Source organism: Eulemur rufifrons, chromosome 3, assembly GCF_041146395.1.
Source record: "Eulemur rufifrons isolate Redbay chromosome 3, OSU_ERuf_1, whole genome shotgun sequence".
NCBI classification, from domain to species: domain Eukaryota; kingdom Metazoa; phylum Chordata; class Mammalia; order Primates; family Lemuridae; genus Eulemur; species Eulemur rufifrons.
The window spans coordinates 71,109,881-71,135,806 of NC_090985.1; the positions used below are offsets into that span (position 1 = coordinate 71,109,881).

Consider the following 25,926-nt stretch of genomic DNA (forward strand, 5'->3'; position numbering starts at 1 on the left):
GTATTTTAAAAATTATATGGACACTAAACATATTTATTTAAGCCAAATATATGTTCAGAAGGCATACTTATCTGTTCAAGTACTCTGATGAGACTCATTTAATGGCAATTTAGGAGTAATGATATTAATAACTTTATAGATTAATAAAGATCACACTTTATCATATACCAGTATGCTTTTTCAAACATAATAAATCAATCTTACAATACATTTTTACATTTTCATATGTTAATTCTACTGTATTTGATCTATTATACATTTTTATTCCAATTTAAATTATTTCAAATAGAGAGCCTCTATTAATTGTCATTAATTTGGCTGTGAATGCCAGGGAGGTTTTGAAATGGCAGGATGGTTTCTGAGGAGCATTTATCTTCTCGTCATCTACAGAAGAATGCCAATTCAGAGCGAAATAAGATATCTCTTTTTCCACAGTATCAAATTCTATTTACCAATAAGATACGACTAAATATAGATTTTTAAAAGCCATTCTCAATTAAAAAAATGAAACACTGTACATGCTACAACATAGATGAGCCAGGAAACATGCTAAGTTAATAGAAGCCAGTCACAAAAGGTCACATATTGTATGAATCTATTTATATGAAATGGCCAGAATATGCAAATCCATAGAAACAGAAAGCAGATTAGTAGCTACTAGGAGCGGGAAGCAGGGAGGAACGGGAATAACTACTCATGCGTACAGAGTTTCTTTTTGGGAGAGAAAGTTCTAAAATTAGACAGTGGTGATGGTTGTACTACTCTGTTAATACACTAAAAACCACTGAAATGTATACTTTTCAAAGAGTGAATTTTATGGTGTGTATTATATCTCAATAAAGCTGGGTTTTTTTAAACCACTTTTATAAGAATTCAACCAAATGACATGTTTAGATGCAAGCTTTTAAATTCTGTGGCAAATTCTAAACTAAGGTAAAATTTAAAACTTCATTATGTAGGAAATGTTACATCATGTTGCCACGAATAACTAAAATAAAACATTCTACCTGGTAGTTGTCCTTGCTGAAGGCTCTCCATTTTCATGTAAGGCATCACCATTTTGCTGTATTTCTACTGAACAATAAGAAAAAAATAAACTAGGTTTTTATATACTTCTTGCTGATTCTTTTTCCTTTAAATTTTATAAACACATAAAGTTAATTAGCTTACTGGTTGGCGATGAGCTGCAGTTTGTTAGATTTTCTTGCTCAATCACCAATCCATCAAGCACAACTGTCAATTCACCAGTTTGTACTATGCCATTCTTGTTTTCCAAGGAAAGTTTTAATTGTTCTTTCACTCTTTCCACTAGAAAAAAGAACATCCTAATTTAAAAGTTTGTGCCACACACAAAAATGTTTAGAAATCAAAACTACATTTCAAGAATTACCCTAATTCAGTATTTGACAGCTACATTTGAAGGAAATTCTTTGCATTTTTATCTATAGACCCTTCTATACTATGCCAGAATGAATCCTTTTTACATCTAGTTAAGTAACTCCTCTTCCCCAACCCCACATCCTCAATATCATCTTTAATTGTCTCTGTGTATATTATAAACTTCAGATAACATATAAATATATCTAAATAAATGCAGCAATTGCCTAAACAGAGTACTCGCAGTTGAGACAAAATTTCAGCATAAAAGTCGGGTGGCTTGAATTCTAGCCCCACTACTTACTTGCTGTCCCTTGAATAGTTATTCAAATTTTTTAAGCCTCAGTTTCATTACAAAATGGAGATGATAAGAGCTTCAAACTAAAAGGACAGTCTTGAGGACCAAATGTAAAACCACTCAGAAAGCACTAGCATCACATCTGACACACGGTAAGTGCTCAATAAATGCTAAGTACTATGACAACAGTTTATTATTTTTTTTTATATAAGGCCAAATACTTCCCATTATTAGGACATCTAGTTCTTTTTTTTTTTTTTTTTTTGGAGACAGAGCCTTGCTCTGTTGCCTAGGCTAGAGTGCCGTGGCGTCAGCCTAGCTCACAGCAACCTCAAACTCCCTAGCTCAAGCAATCCTCCTGCCTCAGCCTCCCGAGTAGCTGGGACTACAGGCATGTGCCACCATGCCCAGCTAATTTTTTCTATATATTTTTAGTTGTCCATATAATTTTTTTCTATTTTTAGTAGAGATGGGGGTCTCGCTCTTGCTCAGGCTGGTCTCCAACCCCTGACCTTGAGCGATCCTCCCGCCTCGGCCTCCCAGAGTGCTAGGATTACAGGCGTGAGCCACCGCGCCCGGCCTCTAGTTCTTATTTAAACTCAAAGTCATTTTGCTTCAAATTCTATCGTATAGAATGTATATTAAAAGTTATTAGGCAAGGGGGTTAGGCAAGTGGGGAGATGATGATCAAAGCACACAACGCCTCAATTAGACAGGAGGAATTTTTTTCCATGAGATATACTGCACAGTGTGATGAATATAGTAAATAACTATTGCACACTTCAAAATCACTAAGAGTCAGCTGGGCATGGTGGCTAACAATTGTAATCCTAGCACTATGGGATGCTGAGGCAAGAGGATCGTTTGAGCCCAGGAGCTTGAGAACAGTCTGAGCAAGAGCAAGACCCCCTCCCCACAAAAAAATAGAAAAATTATCTGGGCATGCTGGCGTGTCCCAGCAACTTGGGAGGCTGAGGCAGGAGGATCGCTCCAGCCCAGGAGCTTCAGGTTGCAGTGAGCTATGATGACACCACTGTATTCTAGCCCAGACAACAGAGCAAGACCTTGTCTTAAAAAAAAAAAAAAAAAAAAAAAAAATCACTAAAAGTAAACTTCAAATGTTCTCATCGTAAAAAATAAGTATTTGAGGTGATAGATACGTTAATTAGCTTTAATTATTCTACACTGTATTCATAAATCATAACATCACTATGTACCACATAAATATATACAACTATAATTTGTCAACTTACAATTAAATAAACGCTAAAAAAGAAAGTTATTAGTGATCACTTTATTATTCAAAATGAAGCTAATTACTTCAATGTGATCTTCAGTGGCTTTTTGAAGCTTTTGAAATCATGGAACATTTCACTTCTTAAAGTCCTTGACTTTCATTTTTCCTGTATTTAACAAAGTTCCCCCCCTCCATTTACCAAATGTCCAGTATAAACATGTTAACTAATTATGCAAGTACAGAAAAGACCAAAAAAAAAAAAAAATCTGGAACTACTAATCATTGGACAGATACTCTTTACAAAAAAATTTGTGAACCATGTAATAAAAGACAAGCTTATAGAATACCTACTCCAATCACTCGTAGCACCATAAACCTTGTTTCCACCCATCAAAAACAACAATAAAAACAATTAGAGAAACTAGGGGAAATACAAAAGTACAAAAAAAAAAAACCTACAAAAACATGAATTTTAGCCTTATCTAATAATCTATATCTGAAGAAAACCATATTGACCAACATTCAATTTCATTCTTGTCATCTCCCACCATTTAAAGTGTTCGAAATTTGGTGATTTGGCTGTTTTTCCTAAAATACTTAGCTGAAGAGATTCCTAAAGAATAGCCTTTTAAAATCCTTTAGTGTAAGTCTCTTAGTAAATTCTTTCAATTTTTTTGGTTTATCTGTAAATGTTTGCATTCTCATTGTTGAAAGATTTGTTGGGCATGCAATTTTATATTGATAATCATTTCCTCCCAACTCTTTGAAGATATTTTCTCACTATCTTCTATTACTGGTAATTCTGTACTTCTAATTTATAAATCTGTGCAAATGACCTACTTTTCTCTATCAAATCAAATTTCTCTACGGCTGTTTTTAAAATTTATTTGTGTCTTTGGTATTAGGCATTTCACTATTATATGTCTAGTCATGACTTTCTCTTTGCAATCTTGTTTGGGACAGTATGGATGTGTGGATTCATGTTTTTCATTAGGGTTCAAAAACTTTCAGCCATTATCTCTTAAAGTATGTCCTCTACTCCACCCTCTGTTATGGTGATTAGCAAATTACAGTCCACACAGGCCAAAATCTGGCCCATTATCTGATTTTGTAAAGAAAATTTTATTTGTACACAGCCATGCTTATTCATTTACGTATTTCCTAAAGCCGTTTTCACATTACAAGGGCAGTTGATCGGTGAAACAGAGACTAAATGGCTTGCAAAGTCTAAATAATTACAATCTGGCTTTTTATAGAAAACCCCTGCTTGTGGTGGCTTGTTGCCTTATATTCATTCTCTGAAATTAGTTTAAGGGTAATCGCTGGGCTTTACTATAGTCAGGCTTTATTCCTAATCTTACCAGCGATTTAATGGTACCCCCAACAGTCTAGACTAGAGGAATCCAGCCTCAGTTCCCCTTTCTGGCTGTTAGCCAAAAGCTCAGCATCCTGAAAGCTACTATCAGTATGGCCCACTATTCTAATTCTGCTTCATGAGGTGCTCTTTGCCACCTCCTCCACCTCCCTATTTTGTTGACAGAGAGAGTTGCCTCTGCCTTTTTGTCAAATCATCAATGTCATAAAGATTTGTTCTATCCAGGACCTAGCAGATTTGTTCTGCAGTGGGAAGTTGTTTACAGAATATAATCTTTTATAATTCCAAACATGGAATATTGAGGTATAACATTTTAAATAATAAAATTACAGGGACTATCAAATAAATAATCCTCATCTACTATGTATGTGTATACATGTATGTTACAAGGATAAGAGTACTATTTTATCACAAACCAACTCAGACATATTTATCCATTAAATCCTTGAGAGCCTACTGTGTGCCAGGCATTGTAGCCAGGGACAAACAGGATAAACCCTGACCAGCCTAAAGTAGACCTCCCTACCACTGCTTTGCTTATTTCCTTCAGAAGGATTTACCACCACCAGAAATTTTTTGGTTTTTTTGTCTACTTTCCCAAATAAATTGAAGTCTCCAACAGAGCAGAAAGATCCTGTCCATCTAATTCAGTGATGTATGCTCAGTATCTGACAAAAGGTAGGCAATTTAATGAACATTTAAAATAAGTGATCAAGTTAGTCCTATCCTCAAGGGATTTACTCTTATAAGGGAGAGGCTGATCTTCCCACCTCCTAGACATTCATTCTTTCTTAGCTCTAATAGGGTAAGAGAACAATCTGAGTCTCTGAAGAGCTAGATATGTAACTAGATAATTTATCCTATAATCTGGATTTGTTGAAAACATACACCCTTTCTGTCCCCGAGGAAAACAAAAGGTCTTCAAAAATGTTAGTTTTTAAGGTGTTTCATAGATTTATATTTAGCTCAGAGTCACATTCTATAATTTTAAAAAGTTGCTTGAACAATATATTAATTATCTATTGCTGAGTAACAAATTATCCTTAAAGTTAGTGGCTAAGAATAACAATAACTACTCATTATTGCTGGTAGTTTCTGTGGGCTGGGAACTCAGGAGTGGCTCAAACAAGTGTGAAGTTAGTGCTGGCTGGTGAGAGGAGATCTCAGTGCCTCCACTCTTTTCTCAGGAAGGGCTACCTGAGAAGCTTCACAATGGTGGCTTTATTTCCCACAGTGAGCAATACAACAGACCAAGGCAAAAGCTGAAGTGCCTTTTATGACCAAGACTTGGAGGTCGTACATCACAGCTTCTGCCATACGCTGTTCATCATACAGACCATCTCTGATGCAGTGTGGGAGGGGACAACACAAACGTATGAAACACCAGATGGTATGAATGCTTGGGGGCCATTTTGGAGGCTGGCCAACATACACGTAAATATGAGAAAAATAGGATTTTTAGAAATAAAACATGTGCATTAGATTATACACCTTGTGACAGGTTTTGGAAATCAGGTTTTCCAATTCCTAAGTCTTTCTGTTACATCATGCTATCAGTCAATGTTCAACAACTCATGAATAAAGTTAAGCTCCCACCTCCTACCATGTAACAACATAAATTTCAAAATGTATAAAAAAAATTAAAGTAAAAATAAAATAATATAGATAACTATGAAATCTATGGATCAGAAAGGACTCTGCACAAAACAATGAAAGAATAAAATTTATAGACTAGAAAAATATTAAACTTCTATAAACCAAAACTCAGGACAATAAATAAAAAAGGCTAATGCTTGATAATGCTTAACTGGGAGACACAAGTAAGAACTCTTATAAATCAGTGAGAAAAACCTAAACAAACCAATAAAAAATGAAGAAAGAACATGAGACAATTACAACAGATAAAGCGCGAATGACTGACAAACATCTTACCTTAATAATCAAAGAAATGCTTTGATAAGAAAAATCTTCAACTTTTTTACCTATTAATGTGGCAAATATTTCCAAACAGGCACTCTCATATGCTACACTGTGTGCATAAATTAGTACAACCTTTCAGGAAGGCCACTGGACAGTTATGTATAGCTAGAGGCTTAAAACTTCTCATTCCTTTTGACATAGTAATTTCAATACTAAAAATATTTCCAAAGAAGTAACAGAGGCCGGGCACGGTGGCTCACACCTGTAATCCTAGCACTCTGGGAGGCAGAGGCAGGCGGATCATTTGAGCTCAGGAGTTCAAGACCAGCCTGAGCCAAGAGGAGACTCCATCTCTACTAAAAAATAGAAAGAAATCATATGGACAACTAAAAATATATACAGAAAAAATTAGCCGGGCATGGTGGTGCCTGCCTGTAGTCCCAGCTACTCGGGAGGCCGAGGCAGTAGGATCGCCTTAGCCCAGGAGTTTGAGGTTGCTGTGAGCTAGGCTGACGCCACAGCACTCTAGCCCAGGCAACAGAGTGAGACTCTGTCTCAAAAAAAAAAAAAAAAAAAAAGCAAAAAAGTAAGAAGTAACAGGGATGGACTTTTATCACTGGATATAAAAATAGTTTGTTCAAACCTTCAACTTCAAAATATTTTAATTTATGTTGAAAACAAGTGATTTATAAAACAGAAGTTAAGTCTTAGTAAACTAACTAGATGAAACTAAATAAACAAATTAGTTAATAAGGCTAAAGAAGGTTTCTAAATAAAATTAAATTTTACTCTGCTTTGTCCAGTATCATAAATGACACATTTCTCTGCTGTATTTCCTTCCATTCAATATAAAGAGATAACTGAACTGTTCATTATAAATAATTTTGGATATAACTCAATTTGAAATGAACTTAATGGATTTCAAAATGCTTTCCCTAACAAAAACTAAGTTCTTGGTTCTATTAACACCATAAAAAAAAACAATCAGTGTAATTCACAGTGCTTGAACGGCAACCATCTGACTCCTCTCCAGAGTATTTAAAGTGGTTCTCTTAGTCTCAAAATTGAAACACAATGTGAAGTTCTGTGTATACTCCAATGCAGGGGTCCCCAACCTATGGTGAGTTGTGTAATTATTTCATTATATATTACATGTAGTAATAGAAATAAAGTGCACAATAAATGTAATGCTCTTGAAACATCCCAAAACCATCCCCTTGCTGACCCCCAACTCTCATCCCTGGTCTATGGAAAAACTGTCTTCCATGAAAACAGTCCCTGGTCCCAAAAAGGCTGGAGACTGCTGCAATGCATATATTAGCTACACTATTCTTATACTTTTCACTCATGAGTACAATGACAAAGATTCTCTCCTTGACGAAACTCCAATCAGGTTCCTTTAAGCTACCTTCTTCACTAAGCCTCAACCTTGACCTAGAAAAACTGCAAACTCTCAGCACAAATGATTTTATCTACAACCTTCTCCCCCAACACACACATACATAAAAGACTCGAACAAATACTACCATAGTTTCTAGCAACTCAAGGCTGAATCCCTAGGATGACCCTAACCCTGCTTAAAGTGCCCGCCTGAGAAAGCTTAAGGCAGCCAAAAGAATCTACTGTTTGTCATAGCCAACCCCTGATGACAGGCCCCTACCTTTTCTTAAAGCTTAAAAGGGCTTAAAAGGGCTTACAATGGTGAATCCTTCTTCTGTCTCTCCTGCAAGATGGGAGTGTCTTTCTCAAGGACCAGAAAGCTATTCCTCTAAAATGTAATCAGAAACGATAGGGCCTCTGTTTCTCAGTCTCTGTGGGAGGATAGAATCCTAACTTCAATACTTGCAAGCTAGCAGACACAGTTGGCCTAACTGCATTTACACGGACCAATCTTTTGTAATTTTTCACTTTCCTGACTCTACTGAGACTCCACTCATCCCCTCTCTACTCCTTCATTCTCCTTTTAAAAGGCCCAGTAAATAATTCACCACATAAATAGAAGCAAAAACAAAAACCATATGATACTCTCATTAGATGCAGAAAAAGCATTTGACAAAATTCAACACCCTTTTATGATAAAAACGCTTAACAAAATAGGCATTGATGGAACCTACCTAAAAATGATACAAGCCATATATGACAAACCCACAGCCAACATCATACTGAATGGGGAAAAACTGAAAGCACTCCCACTTAGAACTGGAACCAGACAGGGCTGCCCATTGTCTCCATTACTTTTCAACATAGTATTGGAAGTCCTTGCGAGAGCTATCAGGCAAGAGAGCAGAATCAAGGGAGTCCAAATAGGGAAGGAAGAGATCAAACTCTCACTTTTTGCTGATGATATGATGTTATATCTGGAAAACTCCCAGGATTCAACCAAGAGACTCCTGGAATTGATTAACAAATACAGCAAAGTCTCAGGCTACAAAATTAATATACACAAATCAGAGGCATTTATATATGCCAATAACAGTCAATCGGAAAACCAAATTAAAGACTCAATACCCTTCAAAATAGCAACAAAGAAAATAAAATATCTAGGTATATATATAACTAAAGAGGTAAAGGACCTCTATAAGGAAAACTATGAAACACTGAGAAAAGAAATAGCAGAACTTGCAAATAGGTGGAAAAATATACCATGCTCGTGGATCGGAAGAATCAACATTGTTAAAATGTCTATACTACCCAAAGTGATCTACAGATTCAATACAATCCCTATTAAATTACCAACATCATTCTTTACAGACATAGAGAAAATAATTATACACTTTGTATGGAATCAAAGAAGACCCCGTATAGCAAAAGCAATTTTAAGCAACAAAAACAAAATGGGAGGTATTAATTTGCCAGACCTCAAACTATACTACAAGGCCGTGGTTCTTAAAACAGCCTGGTATTGGCACAAGTGCAGGGAAACAGACCAGTGGGACACAACAGAAAATCCAAATATAGAACCATCCTCATATAGTCACCTAATTTTTGACAAAGCGGGAAAGAATATACTCTGGGGACAAGAATCCCTATTCAACAAATGGTGCTGGGAGAATTGGTTAGCCACTTGTAGAAGACTGAAACAGGACCCACAGCTTTCACCTCTCACAAAAATCAAATCACGGTGGATAACAAACAGACTTAAACCTTAGGCGTGATACAATCAGAATTCTAGAAGAAAATGTAGGAAAGACTCTTACAGACATTGGCCTAGGCAAAGAATTTATGAAGAAGACCCCCAAGGCAATCACAGCAGCAACAAAAATAAATGAATGGGACATGATTAAATTAAAAAGCTTCTGCACAGCCAAAGAAACAGTCCAGAGAATAAACAGACCACCTACAGAATGGGAAAAAATTTTTGCATACTACACATCAGATAAAGGACTGATAACAAGAATCTATTTAGAACTCAGGAAAATCAGCAAGAAAAAATCAAGCAACCCTATCAAAAAGTGGGCAAAGGACATGAATAGAAATTTTTCAAAAGAAGATATAAAAATGGCTAATAAACATATGAAAAAGTGTTCAACATCTCTAATCATCAGGGAAATGCAAATCAAAACCACAATGAGATATCACTTAACCCCAGTGAGAATGGCCTTTATCAAAAAAACCCAAAACAACACATGTTGGCGTGGGTGTGGAGAGACAGGAACACTCATACACTGCTGGTGGGACTGCAAACTAGTGCAACCCCTGTGGAAAGCATTATGGAGGTATCTTAAACAGATTCAAGTAGACCTGCCATTTGACCCAGCAATCCCATTACTGGGCATATACCCAAAGGAAAAAAGGTCATTCTGTAACAAAGGCACATGTACCCAAATGTTTATAGCAGCACAATTCACAATAGCAAAGATGTGGAAACAACCCAAATGCCCATCAATACATGATTGGATTAGTAAACTGTGGTATATGTATACCATGGAATATTACTCAGCTATAAGGAATGATGAAGATACGACATCTCTATGGTTCTCCTGGAGAGAGTTGGAACCCATTATATTAAGTGAAGTATCCCAAGAATGGAAAAACAAGCATCACATGTACTCACCAGAAAATTGGTTTCCCTGATCATCACCTAAATACAAATCTGGGAATGACACCAATTGGACATCAGACTGAGGTGGGGGGTGGGGGAGGGGATGGGGGTATGCCTACACAATGAGTGCATTGCGCACCATTTGGGGAGTGGTAACACTTGAAGGTGCTGACTCGGGAAAGGGGGGGTGGGGAAAAAATATGAAACTATTGTAAAAAAAAAAAAAAGTCATACCAAATTAAAAAAAAAAAAATTTTATAAAAAAAAAAAAAAAAAAAAGCCCAGTAACCTCTGTACAAATTGAACTTGAGTTCAGTTCATGTTGCACCTTCTTCCCTATTGCAAAAATATATTGCTGATTAAATTCTGTCCTGACCACTTTAACCAGTGCCCAGCTTTGTTTATCTGTGACAATACAGGAATCTTCCCTTTGTAGTTTAAGAAATAGTGAAGCTGAGGGAGTGAAAATATCTCAGATATCAGCACCTAATGCTGGTGGCACAGAGAAAAGAAAGCTAAAAATACCACACATCTCTGCAGAGTTAACTAAATAACTTCCATAATTGGGAATGGTATTCAAGTGATCTGAATGCAGAATGGGTTAACTGAGGCACAAATAATGGCTTAAAGTTCTGAGACAATGTATTAGAGGACTATACAAGCAAAAGTTTTGGGCGCTAATCAACTGGGCTCATTATACAAAATAAATGAAGGTTAGGAAGAGAAAGCTCACTAGGACTTAAATGTGAAGAAGTGAAACAATTTTCCTACTAAGCTGCAGTTGAATTTTGGGGGGAAAAAATACAGATAATTTATGTTGGCTTAGTTGTGGGTAATTTTTATTTTTAGAAACAGGATCTCACTCTGTCACCCAGGCTGGAGTGCAGTGGTGTGATCATAGCTCCAATCCTGGCCTCAAGCAATCCTTCTACTTCAGCCTCCCAAGTAGCTGGGACTACAGGCACATACCACAACACTCAGTTCATTTGTTATTGTTATTGTTTTAGGTAGTCTCATTGTGCTACTCAGGCTAGTCTTGAACTTCTGGCCTCAAGCAATCCTCCCACCTCAGCCTCCCAAAGTGCTGGAATTACAGGCATACACCACCATGCCCAGACAGTGATGAGTTTTACTTAAGGTTACAGATAGCTGTAACAGCTCATATTGTACTATGAAGGATGAAAAAATTTTTAAAAAATACAAAAATAGAAAAAATACCTATTCAAATTAGTCCTCTACTTTACCCTAAATATATCACAAAGGATAGGTAAAAAACCATGAATTTATGAGAACAGAATACTAGGAATACTGGGGCCTTCAGCAAAGGAAGAAATTAGCCTCATAAACTTGAAGAGGAACAAGCGACCTCAACTACAAAATTTATTCTGATATAGGAAACTGTTAGGCTTTTATTATGGGGAAGTAGGGGAGTGGTCAGAGACTATATGTTCTGTATGCTTCTTTTATAAACTCAGTGTTTACTGACTGAAGAAAAGTCCCAGAGCTATGAAAGTAAAAATACAATTAATTTTAAGGGCTTCTAACTTTACTCAAGTTATCAGAGCATATAAAAGATAAGATATTTGACTTATAGGAAGATAGAAAGCTTTGAACCAAGCATATCAAAACAACAGAGGCATCTTTATTTTTTAACACATTAACTGCCATCTGAGTTGTATTTAATTGACACTAGTTTTGAGCCCAGAGCCTCATGGACCATATGTAACTCACATGTCTCTTCACCTTGGGAGCCATGAGAACTATTTTTCAACTTGCATGTAACTCACACACAGAAAATAATCAATTTTTCATTAAACTAGAAAGGATCATTTTGTTTTCAAAGTTTTTATTCTATTTTCATAATTAAACACCACGGTCCCAAGGAATTTTTTTTTTCTAGTGTGGCAGTCAATGTGTTAAAAAATCATAAATAAAAAATGAAAAGAAAAGCCTATGGGCTGTTAGCAAATGGCAAAATAAAACTAAAAAGCAACTCAAGGCCAGGTGCGGTGGCTCATGCCTATAATCCTAGCACTCTGGGAGGCCAAGGCAGGAGGATCACTTGAAGTCAGGAGTTCAAGACCAGGCTAAGCAAGTGCGAGACCCTGTCTCTACTAAAAATAGAAAAAATTAGCTGGGTGTGGTGGTGCACAACTGTAGTCCCAGCTATTCAGAAGGCTGAAGCAGGAGGATTGCTTGAGCCCATGAGTTTGAGGTTGCAGTGGGCTATTAACACCACTGCACTCTAGTCAGGGCAACAGAACAAGATTCTGTCTCAAAAAAAAAAAAAATATATATATATATAACCTTAAGTTATATGGAAAAACTTTAAAAATCTTAGGCAAATGAAATAAGATTTATTGGTTAATATAAACTGCCAGGATTTTTAAATAAAGTCATAGAACTATTATAAAAGAAATGATTTTGTGAAAACTAGAAATGGTAAATATGAAAATTTCAAAACATTGGAGGCAACAAAGAAAGGAGTTACAAACAATATCAATCAAAACCAAAACAGGCCAGGCGCGGTGGCTCACGCCTGTAATCCTAGCTCTCTGGGAGGCCGAGGTGGGCGGATCGTTTGAGCTCAGGAGTTCGAGACCAGCCTGAGCAAGAGCGAGACCCCATCTCTACTAAAAAAATAGAAAGAAATTATAGACAGCTAAATATATATATAGAAAAAATTAGCCGGGCATGGTGGCACATGCCTATAGTCCCAGCTACTCGGGAGGCTGAGGCAGGAGGATTGCTTGAGCCCAGGAGTTTGAGGTTGCTGTGAGCTAGGCTGACGCCACGGCACTCACTCTAGCCTGGGCAACAGAGTGAGACTCTGTCTCAAAAAAAAATAAAATAAAATAAAAAAATAAAACCAAAACAACGATCAAGCAAACAGATTACACAAGTGATATACCTAGGAAAAATTATCAGTATGATTAAATTATATTAATAAGTGTGCCAGAGGAAACACAAAAGACAAATAGCAGAGAATCATTTTGAGGGAGAAACTTAGAAATTTCTAAATTTAGAAACTTTTCTAAAACAGAACAGATTTCAGACTAACAATTAAAAAACCACATGACGAGCTTCCAGAATTGATCCTTACAAAAGACAACCTAAAGCATGGGCCTGTAGTCCCAGCTACTCAGGAGGCTGAGGTGGGAGGATCTCTTGAGCCCAGGAGTTCAAGCCTGCAGTGCATTTTGATCTTGCCTATGAATAGCCACTGAGTTCTGGCCTGGGCAACATAGGAGACTACATCTCTTAAAATAAAACAAAACAAAACAAAAACAAAAAAACAAACAAAAAACAAAACCTGATGTGATAAAAAAGTAAAGCTTTACATAAGAAAAGGATAAAAATAAGCAAGAAGAAATGCTATTTTAAAAAACAATACAGATAAATTCTGATTTTGCAACTCAAACAAGGAAATGGTCTAAGGCTGCACTGTCCAATATGGTAACCACTGGCCACATGAGGCTCTTTAAATTTAAATTTATTTAAAATGAAATAAAATTTAAAATTAGGCTCTTTAGTTACATCAGCCACATTTCAAATGTCCAACTGCCATATGTGGCTAGTGGCTACCATATTGAATAGTACAGATATAGAACACAACCATCACTGCAGAAAGTTCTATTGGACAGTAGCCCTTAGAAAATCGTGTTAAGCGAAGCTAACTTTTCATTATGAAGACAGAAAAAAAATTATATAAAAATATAAAACACCAAAAGAATATGTCAACACAATTTAATGGAACTAGGATTATACAAGAATATATTTTAAAAGACTGGAAATGAAGATAATGGTCAGGATAAGTGGCAACTTAAAGTACAGCCTATGTTATTTTCACAGATTGTCCTTTTTGGTACTCCTTTCTTCACAAGATTCTGGGTATTTTATCCTTATTTAAGTGGTTCTAATATACACATCTTCCCAATAAAAGATAAACACATAATACATAGCACCATTACTAAGGAAAGAATAAGAAAATGAGAGTCATTTAAGATATATACAGTAACCATTAAAAATAGTTCAGAATAAAATAATGTTATGGGTCCCTCAAAATGCATATGTTGAAACCTAATTGCCAATGTGATAGTATTTTTTTTCTTCTTTTTTTAGAGACAGGGTCTCACACTTGCTCAGGTTGAACTCCTGAGCTCAATGGATCCTCCCACCTTGGCCTCCCAGAGTGCCAATGTGATAGTACTAAGAGGTGATACCTGTAGGAGGAGATTAAGTCATGAGGGCAAAGCCCTCATGATGGGTTTAGGGCTCCTATAAAAAGGCTTGAGGGAGCGGGTTCGCCCCTTTCTGTCCCTTCTACCATGTGAAGACACAATGTTCATCCCCTCCAGAGGATGCAGCAATAAGGTGCCATCCTAGAAGTGAAGATCAGGCCCTCGCCAGACACCAAACCTGCTGGTGCCTTGGTCTTGGACTTACAGACCCTAGAACTGTAAGAAATAAATTTCTGTTCTTTGTATATTGCCCAGTCTCAGGTATTTTGTTATAGTAACACAAATGCAATAGGACAATATCTATGAGAAAAATCTCATCCCTAAATCAGAATCATACTCAGTTTCTTCAGTTATATATAGTTATTACAATTAGTTTGTATTTTTATTTGTGGACTTATGTATTATACCTCTACCCCATTTCAAAAAGGATTTAGGGCAAGATCAAATAAGTTTATGCTGAAAGATAAGGATAGTTAAAAGTTATATTCCAAGAACACTCAGACAAAAATAGTGAGTATACTACAGAGCCTACATCATTGTCAAGACAAAAAAACAAAAGAAAAAAAAGGAAAGGGAGGGTCAGGAGAGCCTGCTATATTAGTGGAACATAAAATGTTAGTAAGCCAAATTCATCCATGTGATATAGAGTATTATTCATAGGCATGATTATAGCACACTACAGCCTCGAACTCCTGGCCTCAAGCAATCCTCCCACTTCAGTCTCCCAAATAACTAATTTTGATGTACTTTTTACACCACTCTCCATAATATTCCATCTATGTTAAAGAATTAAATACAAAAACACCAAATAAATGTATAATTATTGAAAATACCAAGGAAATGATCAGTGATGAAGGACTGCTTTCAGTAAAGGAGAACTAGCAAAGCATACTCAGAAGATATAAGAAGATTAGTTGGACAGAGAAGGCAGGGTACTAGGAATTATAAGTAGGAAATTAGACAAATTGAACTAAGACTCTGTAAGGTATTAAAAACAGGAGTTAAACTTGATCTTATAGCCAAGTGACTTTCAAACTGGTTTGAGGAAGAGGGTTCCACAGAAGTTAATTCAGGAACTGCTGGGAGTAAAAAGAGTTAAGGACACGTTAGTGTGTGCATGTGCATACTTTTGCGGGTCAATACTGTTATGTGTTTTATACACAGTAAAATTTTATATAGAATAAGATTCCATAGTAAGATGTTATTCAAATACATAAGCTTCTCTGTTACAATTTTTTTTAAGTCTTTGGTTGTTGACTGTGGGAGGCACTGAAATAACACAGATGAATAAGATAGTTTCTACTTTCAAGTTGCTCATTAATTCCATTTTGTTTGTGGTTTATAATTTTTATAAATGCCACCTCAAATTCCTACAATAATTTTCCCACTATCACCAAACCATGTCCTTTCATCCTTTAAAATCACCTTCAAATATCATGGCCCTTACAAATATTTCTCCTGGTTCCAACCACCTACATATTACAACAGCTTTCAAAGACTTTATCCTGTCTACCATTCGTACCACAAACTTTCTTTTAAGTGTCTTGCCAGAAACCATACTAGAACTTTTCAGGCATGCTAGGTCCAGGGTTCTTCCGTAAAAGCTAGATGGGTTTTCACCGTCTCTTCTTTTCTTGTCACAAGACCTAAAACCTCAGTTTTTCTTTCCTCCCAGGAGATTCCTTTTTCACTTCATCGCTTAAAAATCTATTCTCTATAAACAGGTGAGAAAGAGACATACCCCAGGACATCCCTTAACTGGAGCCTTCTATACAAATATACAGATTCTATTCATGTAAGATGCTGATTATCATTTTCTGGATACAGAACACCTTAGAATCCTAATACCTCTATCAATAATCTTTCCCCCCTAAACCAGTGAGTGAATCTTGATTTAAAGATAGGAACAAAGAATGTTTTTAGTATCTTTACTCATCACTAGGTTGTCATGTTTTTCTTGGGTTACCTATTTTGTTCTTAGCAGTTTTTGTTTACTTCTTTTTAAAGGTAAATACCACAACACCTCCAAAATTTAATAGTTAATAGTTCATTCAACTGATACCTAACTAAAACTCAGAGTCCAAGTGTTAAACCCAGAGGCTGAATCAAAGGCAACCAAGAATTTTATCATCATTTATAAATGTATTTTTAATTGCTTCAAGGCTGTCAAGAACCACAGCAATTTTGTATTACATCTAATCAAAATTAAGCAGCTATGAGAAAACTTGTATTCTAATCACAACCCTGCAATTACTTGTATACTTTTGTATACTAGTAACTTAGATTAAGTTATTTTATCAATAAAATGAGTAGCTGGGACTAATACTCATAGGTTGCTTCTACCTTTAAAGCATTGATTCTATCACAAGATTTAATTCTTGAAATGTATTTACCCTTTGTCATGGACTGAATTGTTCCCCCTACCAAATTCATATGTTGAAGTCTTAAGCCCCAGTACTTCAAAATGTGACACTGTATTTAGAGATAGGATCTTAAGGAGGTAACTGGGTTAAAATGATGTCATTAAGGTGGGCCCTAATCCAAATGACTGTTCTTTTTTTTAATGACTTTTTATTTAAAACATTTCTGATTCTTTTTGCTTTGTTTTCCAGAGTAAAGCCAAGTATGAAGTAACAGCAAGGTTTACCTGATATCTCAAGGATTTAAAACTATTGAATCTCAGCAGGCCCAATCTGTTATTCACTGCCAACATCCTGCTACTAAAACTATAAACATCCTCCCTTGTAGGCCCAGGGACTATCATGGAAAACGTAGGCATGTGAGATTAGATTGTAAAGGTGGATTTCAAGGGAGGGAAGACTCTCCAGATCAAAGATAGGAACACAAATGTCTAAGCAAATACTAAATGAGAGACGTTGCCTTTCGGGCCACATGGTCCAAACATTCAACCCAACTGTAAAGAATTTCCTGCTTCCTACAAAGTTTCGTGAGTATAATTGTTCTCAGTTATAGAGTTTAAGCAAATAGAGATATAACAAAAATTTATCAGATACCTTAGGACAAATTACTAAAGAGACCAAAAATATTGTAACATAACAAAAGTCTCTAAATTCCTTAGCTTAAATGGTTAACAATGCTTATGTTTATATAACAAATTGCTACAACTCCGCAACTAAACCTAAGAATACAGTAGCTCACCTCTTATAAATCAATTAATTTTGTAACATTGCCTTTGACATTTTGATTTTTACTCTTATGTTACCTAGAAGGTTTTAAAATGTTGATGGGTGCCTATCCACCTCCAGTCCCATCTGGACTAGAACATTTAATTGGCTCTAAGCCTTTTTGGCTATTAAATCCCCATGGACACGAGGGTCCCACCATGGGCCTGGATGGATCCAGGGCAGGTAGCTACACCACCCCGGCAATGATGGGAAAAAAGTTTGGCCATCAATGGTGCCTCTGACAGATCTTGGCCAAAAGAGGGGAATTGTGAACTAAAATAAAATCTTAAGCCCCCCAGCTGACTGAATGTACCTCATTGGCCAAGGATACCTCAGAAATACCCTAAAGCTGCATTGCTGGCCATGAGAAAGAAGGTCAGACATGTCTCCTTGTACTGTGTTCTTGTAAATAGTAATTTGGGCTGAGGCAGGAAGATTGCTTGAGCTTAGGAGTTCCAGGTTCCAATGAGCTATGATTGTCCCACTGCACTCCAGCCTGGATGACAAAGCAAGACCCCATCTCTTAAAAAAATTTTTTTTAAAAAGAGGAAATTTGGACACAGACACATGCACAGAGGGAAGACCATGTGAAGACACAGGGAACAGATGACCATCTACAAGCCAAAGTGAGAGGCCTCAGAAGAAACCAACCTGCCAATACTTTGATCACAGACGTCTAGCCTCCAGAAACATGAGAAAACAAATTTCTGTTATTGAAGACACGCAGGCTGTGGTATTTGTTATAGCAACTCTAGCAAACTAATATACCTTTCAATTTCTAAAAAAAAATTTACCGACTGCCTAGGATGTGCAGTATACAACTACTACAATTTCTGAAGCCACCTACTCACTGTATGAATGCTTATAAAATTTTATTTTTCCTCTGAGCATATTCTGCTCAATTAAATCTTAAGAGGTAACTTTAAGTTTATATAACTTAGGGTTTCACTTCAAAATGTATTGACATTACAACTTTCTTAGAAGATCATTTTGGCAGATAAACATCTTAGGATAGAGGATAATTATAATCTTTACATGGAGGTTCAGTACAGTCTAATATAACAGAATTGCAAACAATCTAAATATCCAACAATGGGAGCATGGTTAAGTAATAATAATAATCCAGGCAAAGTACTGTAAACTTATTTATGAAACATATTACTTATTTCTGTACCAACATCAATTTCATGAACCATACCCCCCCAAAAAGCCATAAGATAGCAAACTTACAATGCTTTAATAGAATATTTTTTTAAAAATTATAATTGAATACATAAAAAATCAACTTGTTATTTTAAACATTAGCACTTTAAGCTTTAACCCAGCAAATCTAATTTTAGTAATTAGTGAGAAAATCTCTACAGAAATAAGAAAATAAGCCCAAAGATTTAGAGATTTGAACAAGGACATAGTTTGAATGAAATATTAGAGACTACCTAAATGCCAGACAACAGGAGATCAAATAAATTATGGTATGAAAAAAACATTATGTGGCTCCTAAAAATCATAAACTAGAACTCTGTTTTTTAATACTCAATGGATCACATATTTTAAGAATCTGATAAAAGCTGTGAACCTTCTTCCCAGAATTATAAACGTGTATATACAGTCAAAATTTTGTATATAATGATAGGAGGTTTACAAATAATTAAATTTTAAACTACCTTAAAAATCTCCAGTCAAGCAAAATTTACTATCATAGAAACATGATGTTTAATGCTACATGCAAAAAAACCAGAAGATAAACCAGTAAATGCAGAAAAGAAAAAATGTACGTGTTTGTGTCTATGAATAAGAAAAAGAGAGACATCAAATTTTTAAGAGTGGTTCTAACTGGATAGTTGATTTCAAGATAACTTTTATATTACTCTGTGATTTTCTATATTCTCCATATTTTTCTACATAAATGAGTTATGTAATAAAAAAGGAAAATTTAAGAGTTAGAATTTATTTTATCCAAATAAAATTGTTATTAGTCAAGTAACAAAACAGAGTAAGCTCAGATAATGATCACTTTTTTCAAGTTTAAAAGTATTTAATAATAAGCAAGTAATAAGTAACTGATAATCACTGATAATCGGGTACTCATGGGTGACTGAGATCACTTTGTAAACCTGCAGAATAGAGAAATGCCAGGGCAAATATTTCCTACTTCATATAACACCACAAACTTAAAAGCAATCATAGGCAATAACTGAAGTTCTCCTTTATAAATACAACACTATTTTTTTTTTACTTTTAGACTTCAGGACATGTTTAAAGTGGCTATAATAAACTTATAAAGAAACAAAGGTTAGAATAAAAAACTTACATTTTCTATTGTGTATTAAAAGAGCTTGTTTCAAATCTATCGTTGCTTTTCCTAATAAAGCATCTGCTTTTAAAGTGTGATGACTCCAAACTCGAAATTCCAATATAGTCTGTGGGGTCACATTTCTGTAAGGGTAAAATTATAACAAAAATACAGAAGTATACATTATCACTCTAAGTAACAATTCCTATTAAACCATTTATTCTGGTAAATTTTTAAAAACCAGGAATTCAGTTTGAGAATATTGTATAAAACAGTAAATGATCTGAATTATAAATAAATATAATATTTACTTTCAAATACATTAGGACTTTAAAAACTCTGTAAGAATTTTCATAAGTAGCAAACCAAAACACCAGCAACACAACAAGAGACTTTTGGGGACTTCATAGTAACACTGTTTCTATTTGAACAAATTTCTAAAGACTTAAAATTGACAGTAGTAGTTGTAATAGTTTTACTATACACAAATTTATACCATTACATTTCAAAATGCCAAAATTAAGGATGACTAATCTTCTGTCCTATTTCTATAACAAGACATTCAGAGAAAATAAGGCTATACAGAAATAATTTATAAAGCAAAAGCAAAGATTATTAGGCTTTCTCTCTAGAATGAAATAAACCAAAAATTTCTTTATACTTTAAATTGTCTCTTCACATGGGAAAAAGCACTCATTACTCTGAAGTCATTTTACAAAATAAATATAAAATATTCATATTCCAAGAAGCACAGTCCCTTTTGAAGATTTGCATTTTTGATACAAGATACTTACACAGTTAGCTGTTCATCCCATTTTGGATTAGAAGAACTACTGGATTTTGCTGTTTTCTTAATTTCTCCATCTACAACTACTTCTGTATATATTGCTGTTCCAAACCAGTTCTTTTTTCTTTTTAGTTTGGCACTAGAAACTAACAGAAATATGATAGTCTCTAGTGAATATGTGTAGCCAAAAACAATACTGCATGCTAATAAATTAATGAAATGGAACTGTGTTTCCTGTGCAACTAGAACTCTTCTCTTTGACAGAATAAAGAAATAATACAAAAGGACTATTGATAATGCCTGAAAGCCATCTGAATTTTTTGGTAATAGTTTTATTGAGCTGTCATTCACATACCATATAATTTACCCATTTAAACTGTACAATTGAATGGTTTTAACATATTTACAGAGTTGTACAACCATAATTATCATAATTAATTTTAACATATTTTTGTCACCCCAAAAAGAAACCCCATACCATTAAGCAGTCACCCTCCTAACCACTTCCCTGCTCACCCCCAGCTCTAGGCAACCCTAATCCACATTTTATCTCCATAGATGGGCCTATTCTGGACATTTCATATAAATGGAAATGTACAACATGTTATCTTTTTGTGATTGGCTTCTTTCACTTAGCATAATGTCTTCAAGATTCACCCATATTGTAGTATGCAACAGTACTTCATTCCTTTTCTTGCCAAATAATATAGTATATGGATACACCACATTTTATTTATCCATTCATCAGCTAATGAACATTTGAACTGTTTCTACTTTTTGGCTGTTGTACATAATGCTGCTATGAACATTTGTGTACAAATTTTTGTGTGAACGTATGTTTTCATTTCTCTTGGGCATATACTTAGGAGTGGAATTGCTGGCTCATATGGTAATTCTGTTGAGTAACTGCCAGACTATTTTCCAAAGTGGCTGTACCATTTTACATTCCTACCAACAGACTAAGAGGGTTCTGATTTCTCCACATCCTCACCCATCATTTTAATTTAATACTAAATTGCATCAAGGTCGAGAGGAAAGTGTTTTCAGATTCAACAGGCCTATTAACACCCCTGCCAGGTAGTATTCATAATTTATCTTCTAGAAATTATATAACAGTGGTACTTTTTTAAAAAAGGCTTTAATGTTTTACCTGGAAAGTTGGTTTCCAAAAAGAAAAAGAAGTATTTGCTTTATCAAATAAAAACTTTAAAATCAAAATGTCATTATAAAAGTTAATCATAACCCTTTCTATAACAAAAGTGAATTTTAAGTCTAATTTACCTGAGATGTGAAAAAACTAACTTAGGCTAAACATTTGAATCCAAATAGGGGACTACATACTTTCCGGGCAAAGTACTGACTACCAAGCCATAACAACTTATTAAGATCACCTCTATAATCAATTACCTATCAACAACCTGGGTCTGAGATAAGGAAAAGGAAAGCCTTCTCCCCATGTTACATGCACCAGATGTTAAAGACAGGGAAACAAACAAAGCTATGTAAGCTTCCATTCTGTTATGAGAGAATAGTAATCCAAATAAATAGTCACACAAATAAATCATTGAAATACAATGTGATAAATGCTTCAGCAGAGGTAGAGTACTTGAAATACAGTAGTCCTCAATTAATATTTAAGGAATAACATAAGAGATTCAAAGCATGCATACTGTATTTCAGTACTGGCAACATAAAGCAATCAGGAAGTATTCAATGTTATGTCTGAAGTGCTATCAGGGTCTTCGCAAAACTCACTTCCATCCTTCACTGTTCCAAGCTCCTCTACGCTTAACACCACTGGACTAATACAGAAGGCCCAGACTTGCTCTCTCCCAAGATACTCCCCAACCAAGATTCTTTACTCCGAATAAAAGTGCCACTGCCTTGGTTTATGCAGATCTTATCCATATGCTAGAAGAAGACTGGAAAAAAAGAAGGCAGGATATGATGGTGTTAAAAGCACAGGATTGGACATATCTGGGTTCATTATTTTAACGTGCTATTTACTAGAAGCCCGCCCATATATAAGCCAACTAACCTCTCTGTACCTCAATCTTCTCATCTGAAAAATGGTGGAACAATAGTACTTGATTCTTTGGATTGGTGACTGAAAGCATGCAAAGCACTGTCACCATCAACGAATGCCTGGCACCCAACAATGGTGACTATTACGCTATTATTACTACTGACTATACAGTATTAACTCTTCAGAGTTAACTGCAGATCCATTCAAAATGCATCCATTGCATACTTTTAATTGGCAAAATGCTCAATAATGCTAAAAGTTGGCAAGGTAAGAAAAGAGACTTTTAAAAAATAAACTTTAATTTCAAGAAGAATTTATAATATTCTGGCAAAAATGTGCATATAAATAACCATAATACTATAATTTTAAATAATTAGGAAGACAACCTAATAATTCAAATAGTTGTTCTAATTTGTGGAGTAGATTTTATTTTCCCATTTAATAAGTGTCCATTGGTGTTAGATATAGAATGTCCTCTACTGTAAGGTTATAAAAATGTTTTTTAAAAACCATAATAATTAAAAATAAAAACTAAGAAACTATCAGAAAGAGAGTGGGGGGGGAGTTAATTTAAAAATTCCACTCACAGTAACATCTCCACCCCCAAATCTAGTAATAAACCTAAGAAATGTATATGATCCACATGAAGATAACTAACTATAAAACTTTACTGATGAACATAAAAGACTTTAAAGAGAATGAAATGATATATTCCTGGATATGGAAATTTTAACACTGAAAGATTTCAATTATCTCCAATTTAATACATTATTTTTAAATAAAAACACCAACTGATTGGTTTTTAGTGCTTTTGGTGGGGACAGAGGAAAAGAGAAGACTAAAAGTCAAAGAAAAGGCAAAGAAAATCAGAGAATAGTGAAGGCATATTTTTCAATGCAAAGTAATGAAAGATTTCTCTCAATATTTTTTTAAAAGTACTATAAAATGAAAATAATTTAAATATTCTAACAGTGATATAAGATGAGAGGTAAAGAGAATAGAGCAAGATATTAGTATATAATGGTGGCATTTCAAATCAATGGGAAAAGACAAATTATTCCATAAATGTTGAAATATTTGAAAATAAATTAAGCCTATACTTTATACCACTCATACAAAAGTTAAGTCATGTATGATTTGAAATTTTTACTTTAAAAAGTAAAATTACCAAAGTACCACAAGAAACAATAGCTAAAAAATTATAAATGTGAATATAACAGCACATTCATTTTTCCATCTTGTCTTATTCTTTTTATTCATCTTGCCCATTATGCATCTGACTCTTTCCTGGTGAAAGTTTTAAATTTAAAATATTAAAGCCAATACACTCCTGTATACTATTATGCTTATGTACACAGTACACTACAGTATATTACTATATTACAATAGGTAGTTTTCTGTTTGATTTTTTTTCCATCATCGTTTTTCTGCTTTCCATGATCAATCTTCTTATTCTTATTTATTGCTGCCAATCAGAAATGGGTTAAGAACAAAAATAAGAATAAATAGGCTAATAATAAAAATAAATTAATAATTTGGTTTAGGACAGAGTACCTCAGTTTAGAGACAAAAATCTATCAGACTTCAACAGTAGAGGGGCCTTAATCATGGTACTGAGTATTTTAAAAATACAGAAGTCATTAAAATCTAATAAAAGGAATAACAACTTTGGAGTCCTAAGACCTCAGTTGGATTCCATTAACAGAAGGCACTTAATCCCTCTGATTCTGTTTCCTCACTGATAAATTAGTAGTGATATTTATTGTACAAAGTACTGTAAGATCAATAAGACTGTGGATTTTAAGGTGCTTTTTATTTTTAAAAATTAGATCAACAAAATCAAATAAGGGCAAAAGCAAGAACAAAAGAATGGAAAAGAAAGGCACTAAATTCTGGTGCCATTGAGCACCGGTCAAAGTTCAGTATTTCCAAAGAACATCACTGTATCTCAAAGGAAAGCAGTAACTGATGTTCAAAATGATAAATACTGTCGTGGCATTTTCTTGGCTACTTAAGACTCCCTTGGTGCAAGTCTATTTTCCAATTGGTTCTTTAGACTTCTGGTGATTCACCTGATAGCCTTTCAATAAGTTCTTTTTCAGCTCAAATCAGCCAGATCAGGTTTTTCTTACTCCAATTGAGAACTCTTATGCACAGGTGAACACCAAGAGGAAAGTTACACTTCAGGTATGTTGGCCACAGGATCTATGCAAGTTACACTGAACTAAAAATGTGGCCCCAAGCCTCTTATATAGAGCAAAAGCAGAAGCAGAAGTAGAAGGAATTATGCAAGTGGTTCTTCAGTGGAGTACACATCAGAATCATCTGGAGAATTGTTTCACAACATACATGCCCATGATTCACAGAAAACAAAATGCAAATGTCCCGTATCATTCAACCTCACTCATGAGAGAAATACTATTAACAATGACACTAAGATACCGCTTCAGTATCTAGCTGTCAACAATCCAAAGCCTGATAATATATTTTGGTTAAGCTATGGGAAAATAGGCACTCTCATATATAGGTGGTAGAAATACAAAATGGTACAGCCCCTATGGAGAGGAACTTGGCAATAACTGGCAAAATTTGCATGTTTACGCTTTGACCCAAAAATCTCCTATCCTGATGACACATTAGCAAAAATAAGAAATGACATTTGCATGAAGCTATTTGTTGCAGCACTATTTGTAACAGCAAACAGTGGAACCCCGATGTCCATCAATAGGAGAGTAGTTAACTTTTGTACATCTATTCAACAGAGTACTATGCAACAATAAAAAGGAATATTTTGTTATGATATGAACGCCAGGATAACACTGTTAAGTGAAAAAAAGCAAAGTGCAGAAAAGTATGTAAAAACTGGGGAGTCGGAAGGAGAGATATGATAAATACACTGTATATCTCCACTTGTACTTTTAAAAAGCTACAGATAGATAAACCAAAACAAATAAAACTGTTAACCTATAGGGCAAGGGAGGGAAGTGGAAAGAATGGGACCTTGTAGGCAGACCTCTCTAAATGTCCCTTGGTTTTGACTCCAGAACTATATAAATGTTTTATACGGTTATAAAACAAAATGAATTTTTTTTTAAAAACTGAAAACAATGAACCTAACTGATTACCAAATTGGTGGCATAACCAA

General features: G+C 34.9%; 1 protein-coding gene across 3 annotated transcripts in view; it reads right to left on the reverse strand.

The window, feature by feature from the left end:
• The window catches only part of WWP1 (WW domain containing E3 ubiquitin protein ligase 1), a 128,751-nt gene that overhangs the window by 64,383 nt on the left and 38,442 nt on the right, over positions 1–25,926 (reverse strand). For 2 of the 3 annotated variants that reach the window (XM_069465491.1, XM_069465489.1), the window contains exons 4-7: positions 20,763–20,901; positions 19,987–20,111; positions 1,171–1,308; positions 1,008–1,074 (exon numbers count right to left, since the gene is read on the reverse strand). In XM_069465491.1, coding sequence (XP_069321592.1) covers positions 1,008–1,074; positions 1,171–1,308; positions 19,987–20,111; positions 20,763–20,901 — 469 coding nt within the window. The remainder of the gene's footprint in view (positions 1–1,007; positions 1,075–1,170; positions 1,309–19,986; positions 20,112–20,762; positions 20,902–25,926) is intronic. The other variant, XM_069465490.1, reaches the window with a different exon arrangement.